The sequence below is a fragment of the Podarcis melisellensis genome, assembly GCF_964234715.1.
Source record: "Podarcis melisellensis genome assembly, chromosome: 11".
Lineage (NCBI taxonomy): Eukaryota > Metazoa > Chordata > Lepidosauria > Squamata > Lacertidae > Podarcis > Podarcis melisellensis.
In genome coordinates this window covers 54,908,788-54,921,151 of record NC_138543.1, presented here as the reverse complement: position 1 = coordinate 54,921,151, position 12,364 = coordinate 54,908,788, and the positions used below count along the sequence as shown (strand labels likewise).

The following is a 12,364-nucleotide window of genomic DNA, read 5'->3' as shown; positions in this document are numbered from 1 at the left end:
TATCCCTTAAAAATGTTGAGGCAACCTTTGTAAAGATAAGACCTAGCCACCATTAAAATATCTATATCAGTGTCAGTTTGCATAAGCATTAAGTTGTTTGTATTGAATAGTTTTCCATCTCTTAATAAAATCTAGGTTTGGGGACATGCAGAGGGTAGATCTGATTGGGGCCTGCTACAGTGAAGTTTTGAGTAAAATTATATTTTAAATTTGAGAAAGCTATTTTATCCAGAGCTGCAAAAATGAACTCACTGACAGTGTCATTTGGAAATTGAATGGGAGTGACAATTGCCTAAAAACCATAACCATGCACAAAGGTTTCTGCCTGCCCCTCTATAGCTACCATACCATATGTCCTTCTTGTAAGTTGGAGATTAATATCTTTCTTTAATCTACCATTGCTGCAAGCTGTTTTGAAAGTTCACCCTCAGCTGTGTTAGTAGGGTTCAACTACCTCTTGTCCTTTTTGCCAGTGGCAAGCAGGACAAACCCAAGGTGTAGTTCCAGTGCTGGTGCTACAGAGGGGGAGGGAAGAACCCTGCCCCACCCAGCTGGAAACATGGATAAAATCCTACAGTTTGCAGTTAGTTGTATTTGTAGTGGGTACAAGTCTAGAGCCAAAGCTCTGGCTGTGGAATTGTAATCTTGTAAATCATGGCATATTAGTGCAGTTCTTCTGTGTTCCAAACAGAAGGAAACACCCCTTTGCCCCTCTTGTCATCCTGGAAGAGAGGAAGATAGAAGATAGCCCAGAATTTCCTTCTGGTAGACATTGCCCTGGAGAAGAAATCTGAATTTCCCTTCAAAAGCAGCTGCTGTTATTATAGAATGCCAGGTTTATGAGAAGAGCTCAAAAGACAGACCTTTCCATATCTAGTTGACTCTGATCTTTTTAGTCATTGAAGGACTTCACTGTAAGTGAAGATATATTGCTTCTAACAACTCAAGAAGAATGCATCCCATAATAAAAGTCCAGATATTTCATTCCTATATGGATAGTAGGCATAGTTCTACTGATACTCAGGTTTTGAGAATTTTAACCTCTGCCTCCTGAGAAATCCAAGTCATACTCTTAATTATTTGCCATTGAAAAAGAATGCAAAAACTAACCTAAACACTATAATTTATCAGTAGTAGTCCCCTCATGGTATTCTTGTGGTACGTTCCCATAGCATCAGCTATGTGTCTCTCCTCCCCATATTCTAGCACCTGAGCTAGAGACTTAAGAATCAAGTGAGATGCCCCAGTATTTTTCACTGTCAGTATTTCAGAAGAGGTGCCCAGTTACATTCATAAACTTGTAATATTTCCCTCTAAAATAAATTCTGGACATCACAGTTGCAAAGAATAAGATGGAAACGTGTAGGCGAGTCCCAAACCATTAGTATGTTGCTAGTCACTTGCTAATCACTACTAGAAATTATCTGTTATCCATGCTTCTCTCGTGCCTCATGTTTCATCTCTCAGGCCCACATCCACCTTCCATAACCTGTGTCACCTCATTCTTTGCAAAAAAATCTGAGATTTGTGAAGACCTACGTACTACCATTAGAATACAGAATGAAAATTATGTTTCTGCAAACTTAGATGAGCTGCTCAGAGTTCAAAATTAGGGTTTTCTTTGTGCATGTTTGGGATCCTCTCCTTGAGTTGTGGTTCTGACTATCTGCAAGAGCAACTTTTCCCTGTGGGAACGTTTTCACCCACAAGGTCCATATACAGGTCTTTGTGTTTTGGGATTTTCTCCAGAGTAAACAAAGACTGTGGGTTGGATTCAGACATTTCCCTCTGAATGGAGAGGCTCTTTCCATTCACAGATAAAGCTCTGATCCATCAGGAGCTCCCACACACTTAATCCTGCAAATGGGGTACAGGGAGGCATTTTTCACCAGTGCTTCCCCTCTTCTGCAGCCCCTTTCCTCCCCCCCCCCATATGACCCCATACACAATTTTGGAGGATACCTCAACCCTCCAGAGCTGCTTTGTGGGGACATAGAGGGCTGTCGGCAAAAGGGAGGAATTACTGAAAAGCCCCTTCTACCCATGGGAACTTAGAGTTCTGCTGCAGGCAGGTCTGGATCCAGCCCTGTGCTTTTCTTTGGCGTAATCTGCTCTGTGTTTCCCCTTCTGCGCTCAGTAGTTGAAGATAAGATTATTTTAATATAATTCAAATCCATCAAATCAAATCCATGGTGGTCTCCCAGAAGCTAGTAACCTTGAGAGAGAAACAACCTTAACCCCCAGAGGCAGTAGATATATCTGATGACCAGATGACGTGGAGAAACAACCACGAATAGCCACCACCATCGTACCTTGCTTGTGAGGTCAGATATTGGAAATGGAATGCTGGACTAGACGGACTATGCTCTAATCTCTCACGGCAACTCTTGTATTCTTACGTTTTACTTAGATGGAGTGTGCATAAAATTAGATTTGAGTGTTGGTCGTATTCTCATAAAACAAGATTTTGATTCTTACAAAGTTACGCTGCTTTGGCTTTTGTTCAGCGAGGAAGACACCAAAATTAGAAATAGGGATGATTTCACCTTCTGAGAAAAATGTTTTGAAAGCCAAAAGATTTAAATAATTATGTTGGGGTGGTGGCTTATGAACTTTTAACTGGGCAGGTATCTCAGTGCTTCTCAGAGATTCAATCTACCTGACCAGTTAGAGCAAGTATGTAGCTTGTTCGTGCTCGCATGCTTTAATGTATGGATGTGATTACCTTTTCCTTAATGATGTCTTATGCAATGGCCTCAATGTCTTTAAAGCTGGCTTCAGTCGTGCTGGGGGATCTGGAGGAGCGACCAGGGAAATTCCAGGATTGCTTGACAGGGGCACCGTATGGGATAGGAACTGCATAGGCAGTGTCCTGGAAGAGGCCATGAACTGCTTTGCCGAGATGCAGAGGCAGACAGAGGAGAAGTTTCGCATGTGGATAGAAAAGCTAACCCGCCTTGACACAGATGAAGAAAGCAAGCAGCAGCTGGAGCCCAGGGAACCTAAAGTACCATTAGCTGGCCAAAGAATCTCCCCAGCTACTCAGGCAGGGGTATTTGTGCAGGTGCCTGATAGCCAAGTGCTTCCACAGCCGCCCTTTAATTCTTATGTGAGCTGTCAAAATGCCGACACTGCAACTTTAAATAACAATTTCCCAGCTATCTTTCCTGAAAATGGGAATATCGCACAACCCAACTTGAATCAATCACAAACTTAACATGGTTCCCAAACCTTTTCCTGTTGACCTTTACTGAACTGCAAAAGCTGTATTCTATATTTTTTTTGGTTCCTTGTTTAGGCTTTTTAACTGCCAGTGTTGGATTTTTTTGAAGACAACAGATTTGTACTTAAGGTTACCATTAAAATGCTTCTCCTCTCCAGCTTATCATCACCAAAGCTTGGCAAGATACAATTTAGTGATCTTTTTGTGTGTGTCTTACTGTAGGAACAATCAATGTATTCACTTGTATGCTCCTTTTGCATGCCTAAAGTGTTTATATGTGGAAATACAAATTTGGAATTGAAAGCAGCCTTATGTACCCAGACAGTATACCCTGTGAACATTTTCTTAAACAAATGCTAGTATCTAGATTGTGCATCATAAACAGGATTATATATTGCTTGCCATATTTTTGGGGTTTCTCCTTTGATCCTGTTGGATTCAAGTTGGCCAGTCTATGGACGAGATGATTTGATAAACCAGTATTCATAGCCCCTCTTTAGCCTTTATTTTTCTCACAAGTGTTTGTGACATTTAGGAAGCATATGTTTTGGTAAAAACTCACGTTACCCCAGGACCACAGGAATTTGAGAGATAGTTAGAAGCAATAGGCCTGTCTACCCTGGGTTACACTAACTTCTAGAAAATTTGACGTTTTTAATAAAAGAGGTCGAATAAGTTTTTTATTGTACCAGCATGACTGCTTTAAACACTTAGGCCACCTGTCCACAAACAGAAAAATAGTAATTGGTGTGTGTTAATACATGATCAGATTGTATTTTCATGTTCCATTTAAACTCCAGAAGCCTGTATTGAATTTAAAAAAAATGGTCAAGGGTGGTTGTTGTTTTTAAAAAATCTGACCTACCATGGAGGAAGAACAAAGTACATTGGCTGCAATCCAGAGAGTCTCTTTAGGCAGCCCATGCAAGGGTTTGTTGTACTGTACATGTCAATCAGGGTCTAGTACAGTGGAGGCCGGTCTGTTACAGGAAATGGGGCATTGCTCCACCAGCTTCAAGTCTGACCTTAGCCAATCCCTAACTCCCTGCTTTCTTTATTAAAACCAGTCCGGGGAGTAGCTGTGCCCATCATTTTCCTTCTCCCTGGTCATAGTGTTGCCATTGTATAACTAGCAGAGAGAGGAGGATGGGGACAACACGAATTTGTTTTTTCTGCCTGTCATTGCCTCTGCCTCCACCAACTGATGGTTTCCTTCATGGGCAGGTTGTTGAGCTTTCTCTAGGATATCATTTAAATCAAATCGATTTAAATCACTAGTCGGTAAGACTTGTTTTAAATCATTTTTTTTATAGAAAGATATTCTTGCTGGTATAATCTTAATATTTACAACCAGACGAAGGTTTCATTTTTGGAATAATAAATTTTCAGGGTGGTTTTTAGAGTTTTATGAAAAATTTGGTTATACTAGTAGAAATACATAGACAAATAATTATGATATTGTTGTGAAGTTTAATAAGTTAACTGTTTTATTTGGGCAACTTTTCTGCTGTACTTTATTGGAAGGAGAAACTTAATCATTTCCTTAATAACAATTTAAACAATTTATTTAACTAAAGCAATAACAGTATAGCATATGTATCCATGTTTGTTAACTGATGTGGTTAAACAATTTAAAACAAAAACAAAAAACCCTTAGACTTAGTTGTAGCGCACATGAAAACTTCAAACAGATCCTTATTTCCTGATGAATAGCCTTCGGCCTATAATGTAATTTAAATAGAAAACTTATCTTTAGAAAGATTTTTTTCTCCAAAAGCATTTCATTTTAAAAATCTGATTTAAATAAAATAAAAATCAATTTATTATTATTATTTTTAAATCATTGGATTTTTTTATCCACCCTGGTCTCCTTGCCTTTGGCTCTGCCAGTTCAAATTGATATCAGCCACCACTGGTCTAGTATACCTAAGAGCTAACTTTCTTCCCATTTTATCATCATTACATTTAAGAGATTAGAAACTTTCTGGGCATCCAGTCAGAATTGCAAGGTGCACAGATTGCCATTCATGGTGGCTGCCAATGGTGGCATTCAGCTTCTAAATTTTCTTCCCCATATGACTCCCCCAAGCTAGTATGTCTTCTGGAAGCAGTGTAAGACATTCTTATTCAAACCAGGTCTTGGGGGTTAGTAACATGGTAGAACTTTCACATTTTACCTGCCCCGCACTCCTCGGGTGAAATAGACTACAGCTCCTAAAAGTGTAAATTTAATGGTGTAAGGGATTCACAAGCATGTGGAAAATAAAGTATGTGGTGCTTATTGTATGACTTTCTGGATTGTGGCCATTGTTTTAACCCATGTTCCAGTTCAAGCATTTTCCAAGCCAGCCTTGAAGGAATAATTGAACTATATCCCTAACACCTCTGGTTGAAAATGCCTAAGCATTATTTCAATTACTGTAATTTGCAGGTTGGGGGTAAACTCTGCACCTGGGAAGTAGCTTTGTGTAGAGTAATGAACCTTATAAAGTTGCTGGTTAGATAAACTTTGTTCTCATAATGGAAACTGAAAGTTTTCCGTTTTCCTTCTCCAGTTAGGCTTTTAAATGCAAATCATATGTGTTGCTTGCACAATGTACAGTAGCTCAGCATAACCCCTTCCGTTATAGGCAAACAAAGGTCAAAACAACATTGCATCTATTTCAGGTTTACAGTGTGGGCTCAAACATGCTTACTCAGAAATAAGTCTCATTAAGTTCAATAGAGCTTTCAAGTAATTGTGCTTAGGACTGCTTAGGACCTAAAATTACAGGTTGCAAACATTTGGCAACATCAGAGAACTGGGTGACTGCTTCTTCATGGCCAAGAACTGTGTTTCTCTAACAACACCTTCCTGTACCACATGGCAAAGTGCTCATGGATTTGAGGGGGCTTTTGAAAGCAGGCTGTAATGTGACGTGCTGTTCAGTGACAAGCATTCAAAAATGACAACAGACATTTCCAAGACCTTGGGGCATTCCTAGAATAACTCTTTGGATCCCTGCCTTTTTATTGCCGTGTGCCTGCTCACTGGCCTTCCCCCTTTTCTAATGTCATAACTGATTTTATGATAGTAAAATAACTTGGAAATATGTACCTGCGTTCCCTGCCCTATCTTCTACACTATGTCTTTTAAGAATAAACGTTGCTTTTAAAAAGCTGTATTTTCAGGGTGACAGTTGAAAGGCTATGCAGGATGTAATTTTATGTAAAAGAAAATATGAATGGTTTCTAAAGCAATTTTGGTGTTAAATCTTTCCTTGTATAATTTTGATATGAGTGTTTTGATGTAAATTTGATATCTTCCTAATATGAAACCATGTGTACATTAACTTGATTGATTTCAAACAGTAGAGTAATTTTTTATAATCTTGACAATACCTTTTCTTTTCCCTCTCTCCTTTTTTGCCTTGAATAAAACGTTATGAATTTGTCCTTACCTACTTTTAAAATTAAGAAATTATTCTGATTATTTTGTTGAAGTTAGTATGTACCCCTTTTTAGTACCGATAGGCATCTAAGCATTTAGAAATATATTCGGAACTGCATGTCAACTTTACAGGTCTTCCCAAGCACGCAGGGGCTGCTTTTTTTGTAGAACATCATTGCCTCAAGCATGCTCTAAAGCATATTTTTAAAATGGATGATACAGGTGTTTTAGAATCTAGATCAGCTGAGTCAGGTTATGCTATAGGCACCTCACAATGTAATAGTTTTGAGATTGAAACTAGTTGTAACTGGCTATAATCCTGTTAGCATAATTTTATTGTAATTTTGTTCTTAGAAGCCCCTTGCAAAAATTAATAGATGGGAGTTTTACTGAAGACCCTGAAAGGTCTTCTGATGTTTATGAATAATCATGTTTAGCATTCTGTTCACTCTTTACCTGTGCAAAGCATAATCACCTTTGTTTTTGGTAAAAACCTGTGGTTTCTCTACAGTGCTACCATACCTTTGGTGTCAAAGCAGTACTTTTTATTATAACTCTGTATGGAGTTATTCAATAGACAAGTTTGGTTTTAATTTGGTGACCACTGAAAGACAATGGAGATGTAATGCTGTCTCCCTCTTAGCTGTGGTTAAAAGATCAGGAGTCAGCTGTGCAAGTGTTTGTGCCTTCCCTCCTCAGAAGTAAATCCCCTTCCCTCCAGGCACCTTAAGGCAGGCAACCCCAAACTCGGCCCTCCAGATGTTTTGGGACTGCAACTCCCACCACCCCTGACCACTGGTCCTGTTAGCTAGGGATGATGGGAGTTGTAGTCCCAAGACCCCTGGAGGGCTGAGTTTGGGGGTGCCTGCTTTAAAGGAAATGTTACTACTAATTACAAGCATGGTTAATTCTAACCACAGTTTGTCAACTTTCAGATCCCAGTACAACAGGAACCCTGGCTTGTGTTAACCACTGGTATGGCTGGTGACACCTTCTTTGCCCATGATTGAGGCAAGAAGAGGGAATTTGCTTCTCAAGAATGGGGTGGAAGGAAGGTGTACAAACATTCATAGCTGTCTCTAAATCCCTTAAGCATGCATAATAGCTTTATGCTCCAACCCCCTTTAATCGGACCAGTGGGTATCTTTACCACCAACTGCGAAGTAGAATATGAAGCTGCCGTAGGTTTGACAATTTGATTTATTTAACTGTGCATTCATCTTTTTTAATCTGTAAGTCATGGGGGAAATAAACAATAATTACTAGTGGCACAATAAATGGAATATGTCCTGGTGGTGTTATTAGAACCAAAGGAGCAACTTGTAAACCTTACCCCCAAATAATTTGTGAGAAGCCTTATTTCTAGATGAGCATGTCCTATTGTCAGATCCTGCTACCCCTTCAAGCTTTTCTCCATAGGAGGAAATGGTAGTTCAGGGTCCAGCAATTATATGGATTGCACTTGCTGATCATGCCCCCAGAACCCCAGAAAAACACTTCTAATTTTCAACTTGCACAATAATTTTCTGGTTGCATTGTTTCAGGACTATCCTTGCTACAGATTCAAGGGTGAGTGGCCTGTTCCATGTTCTGATTTTGAATACTGACGATGTGGAATAGCTGTACATTGTCTTCATTAAAAAGAAAATAATGGCATTCGTGCCATTGGACTTACCCCTCATCATGGCTCTTGTAGGCATTTCATAACAACTTGAGATTGAAACCAGTTCATCAGGCTGAATAGATTTGTTCTGAGTGACAAACTAATCTTTGATACGATTTATATTATTTTAATATATGTCTTGTAATTTAAATAAACCAGTTCCCCTCCCCTCTCCTCAACTCATGATGTTAGTATTTCTATATTTTTATCTTAGTCTTTTAAATAAAAGATTCTAATTTAGGACAGCAATTTATTTTTGGAAACCCTTCAAAGTGCAGAAAGGAAAACACATCAAAATCTCCCTCCAGATATTACATTTTGCAGTTTCTTAACCACTGTTAAGATATCAGGAGGTTCTTTGGGCACACATGTTCCTGTTTGCCTCCCCCTCTTAGTGCTCCCTGGTTGCTTCCCCCCTCCCCCACTTTAATCATGATTTAGTGCAGATTTAGCTCATGCAGAGCCATGTTATTTGGGTCCAACTCTCATCCACCCTTGGCAGCATGTAATGTGCAGCATGATGGGAGTTGTAGTCCAGCAACATCTGAGAAATACCACTTTTGGCTGCCACTTGCAGAGTGTTTGCTACCTATGCACCAAGACTGATGCTACTTGAAGTCAGGTTTTTACCAATAATTACAAGCTGGGTGTGAAATCGTGTTTAAACCTAGTTAGCTTTAGCATCAGTTATCTCTGGGGAAAAAAGGGAAAGGAGGAGGAGAGAGAGCTGAGAGACAAATTTTGAAGAGGTACTCTCATCTCTTCCATTAGGAAAAACATCTGCTTTCAGCCAAATGACCGGTTACATGCAAGTAACACTGTGACTGTTAAGTCCCCACCACTCGCACTCACATGTTGTTGTCACCTTGATGTAATTTTGATTTGAGTAGATTATGAAATACTGTACAGCAGTGATGGCCAAACCTGGCCTTCCAGCTGTTTTGGAACTAAAATTCCCATCATCCCTGACCACTGGTCCTGTTAGCTAGGGATGATGGGAGGTGCAGTCCCAAAACAGTTGGAGGGCCGAGTTTGGCCATCACTGCTGTACAGTGTAGCTTCACAGCCTGTGCTCAGAAATCACTTGTTTTGTATGGCAACATGTTTATTGTCTTTCCCTTTGCTATGATAGCAAGTGGTTATGTCCATTTTATAGATTAGGGTTCAAGAGGAGGGGAGGTCATAACTTTCTCAAGGTGCCTGCGTCAACTCTAGACATTTCAATTCAATGTGCCAACATAGCTATGCCATGTCATGCCCCTCATGACTGCTTACAGAAAATTATTTTTCTGTCCACTTTACTGCATGGCATGAAACTATTACTTGGTAAACTTTAATTTTTTTTTTTGAGAAAGGAATAATTATCTTGAATTGGTTCTTAATGGATAATACCCAACTGAGTTATATACAGATTAGAAATAAGAGGGCTTACATTATTTATCACTAATATTGACTATCACCCGTTGCATATACCTTCCTGATTTTGTTTGGGTTTTAATATTTAAATCAAGTATAAGCAACTTCTATCAAATGCATAATTCCTCCACCACACCCCAGTGAAAAGATCTTGACGGGGTGGGAGCAGCTTTGTGTAGTGAAGGGTGAAGTAATGTTAATTTCTCTTAAAATTCTTTTCACTTTATGATTTTGGAGAGAATATGGTTATGCTATTCTTTTACTGTATTTATAAATGTGTATTCCTTGCCAAACTGTATAAATTCAGAAATGTAACTACTGTAACCTAGAATTAATATAGCTATTAATAAAATTCTTATTACAATGTAAAATATAAAGCCAACCCTTTTTTTGGGGGGGGGGAGGTTTTGTGAGGTTAATTTTAAAATCTAGCTAAACTGCCTCAGGTGCTGCTTGGGAAACTTTTACATCTCCCCTCTCCTTTCAGTTCCATACATCTTTCGCTTTTCACTTCTGTCTGGTTTCTGCAGCCACTTACAGTACCTCTGCAACTCCTGCATCGATGCTATAATACCCCATGTTGTTTTATCTCACCGTTCCCTCCACATCCCTGCTTCTTGAGCAGCGTATTTATCAATTTATTTTTGTAAATTTCACTGGGCATTAGCTTTCTCTAATCTGGAACCCTCCAGGCATTGTGGCACTTCACCCCCATCAACGCTTTCCATAATGGCCGGTCGTCGGTTATGATGAGAGTTAAGAAGAGCTAAGCTGGATCAGGCCAATGGCTCACTACTCTGGCGCCCTGTTCCCACAGTGACCAACCAGATCCCTCTGGGAAGCCCACAAGCAGATCCCAAGTGCAAGAGCACTCTCTCGCCCCACCACCGTGGTTTCCAGAAGCTGTCATTCAAAGGCATTACTGCCTTTGACTAGAGGCAGAGCATAGCCGTCAGGGCTCAGTAGCCATTGATAGCCTTTTCTTCCATGGATTCGTCCAATCCTTTTAAAAATCATCCAAGTTGGTGGCCGTCGCTACCTCCTGTGGGAGCAAGTTCCATCATTTTAGCTGTGTGAAGAAGTGCCGTATTTTTCGCTCTATAAGACGCACCAGACCACAAGACGCACCTAGTTTTTGGAGGAGGAAAACAAGAAAAAATATATTCTGAATCTCAGAAGCCAGAACAGCAAGAGGGATCGCTGTGCAGTGAAAGCAGCAATCCCTCTTGCTGTTCTGGCTTCTGGGATAGCTGCGCAGCCTGCATTCGCTCCATAAGACGCACACACATTTCCCCTTACTTTTTAGGAGGGAAAAAGTGAGTCTTATAGAGCAAAAAATACGGTACTTTCTTTTATCTCTCCCTAATCTTCCGATCCTCAGCTTCCCTAAGTTTTACTGCTATGAAAGAGTGAGAAAAACCTCTCTCCACTTTCCCCATGCCACAAATAGCTTTATAAACTTCTATCATGTCACTTCTTCCTTGCCTCTTCCCTAAAATTAGGTAAAGGTAAAGGGACCCCTGACCATTAGGTCCAGTCGTGACCGACTCTGGGGTTGTGGTGCTCATCTCGCTTTATTGGCCAAGGGAGCCGGCATACAGCTTCCAGGTCATGTGGCCAGCATGACTAAGCCGCTTCTGGCGAACCAGAGCAGCGCATGGAAACGCCCTTTACCTTCCCGCCGGAGTGGTACCTATTTATCTACTTGCACTTTGACGTGCTTTCGAACTGCTAGGTTGGCAGGAGCAGGGACCGAGCAACGGGAGCTTACCCCGTACCGGGGATTCGAACCGCCGACCTTCTGATCGGCAAGTCCTAGGCTCTGTGGTTTAACCCACAGCGCCACCCACGTCCCTAAACTTAAGTAGTCCCAAATGCTGCTGCCTTTATTCAGAGGCAGGTCGCTCCATCCCCTTGATAATTTTGGTTGCCCTTTTGCCGTCTACAACAGCTGGAGGGCACCAATTTGGGGAAGGTGGCTCTAAAGCCTCTGATGTAACCAAACGTTACTGATGTTTTTGCATTTTCAGTATAGTTTGCCAAAGGAAGTAAGTAGTTTGAGTTGTTTGTTGACAAAGCAATTGAGGAAGCAAATGCAGAGAAGGCATAGATCTAGGGAGGCAGAGGCGGCTTCTTAAAACCAGCATGTTTGTGCACCAAGGTTTCTAATGGTAAAGAAACAGACCTGCCAGTGCTGGGGTCTTCCACTAGTAGTAACAATAATTGCAGCTCCCTATGTTCTGCTTGGCTCTACTTGTTTTACTCCTGATTGGAAAGTTTGTTTGTTTTTTAAAGAAATCACTTTGTCATCTTTTGCCACTGTTGTAAGGCTGGATTTGGTGATGACAAGTGGTACCTGAAGCAAAATTTTGCAGCATGTGTTCACCTGATAGACGTGCTCCTGTTTCAGGGTTGCAATCACAATACTGTGGTACCTTGGTTCTCAATCCATTCCGGAAGTCCGTTCCAAAACCAAGGCGCGCTTTCCCATAGAGAGGAATGCAAAATGGATTAATCCGTTCCAGACTTTTAAAAGCAACCCCTAAAACAGCAGTTTAACATGAATTTTACTATCTAACAAGACCATTGATCCATAAAATGAAAGCAATAATCAATGTCCTGCAGTCACACA

The 12,364-nt window shown here is 40.5% G+C and overlaps 1 protein-coding gene across 9 annotated transcripts in view; it reads left to right on the top strand.

The window, feature by feature from the left end:
- Positions 1–12,364, top strand: part of ARK2N (arkadia (RNF111) N-terminal like PKA signaling regulator 2N) — a 58,210-nt gene that overhangs the window by 30,684 nt on the left and 15,162 nt on the right. Inside the window, exon 4 of one of the 9 annotated variants that reach the window (XM_081929859.1) lies at positions 2,772–9,013. The exons of the other annotated variants lie outside the window; for them this stretch is intronic. Within the exon in view, the coding sequence (XP_081785985.1) occupies positions 2,772–3,217 (446 nt within the window). The 3' untranslated portion in view covers positions 3,218–9,013. Of the gene's footprint in view, positions 1–2,771; positions 9,014–12,364 lie in introns of those variants that run through there. 9 annotated transcript variants of the gene reach the window in all.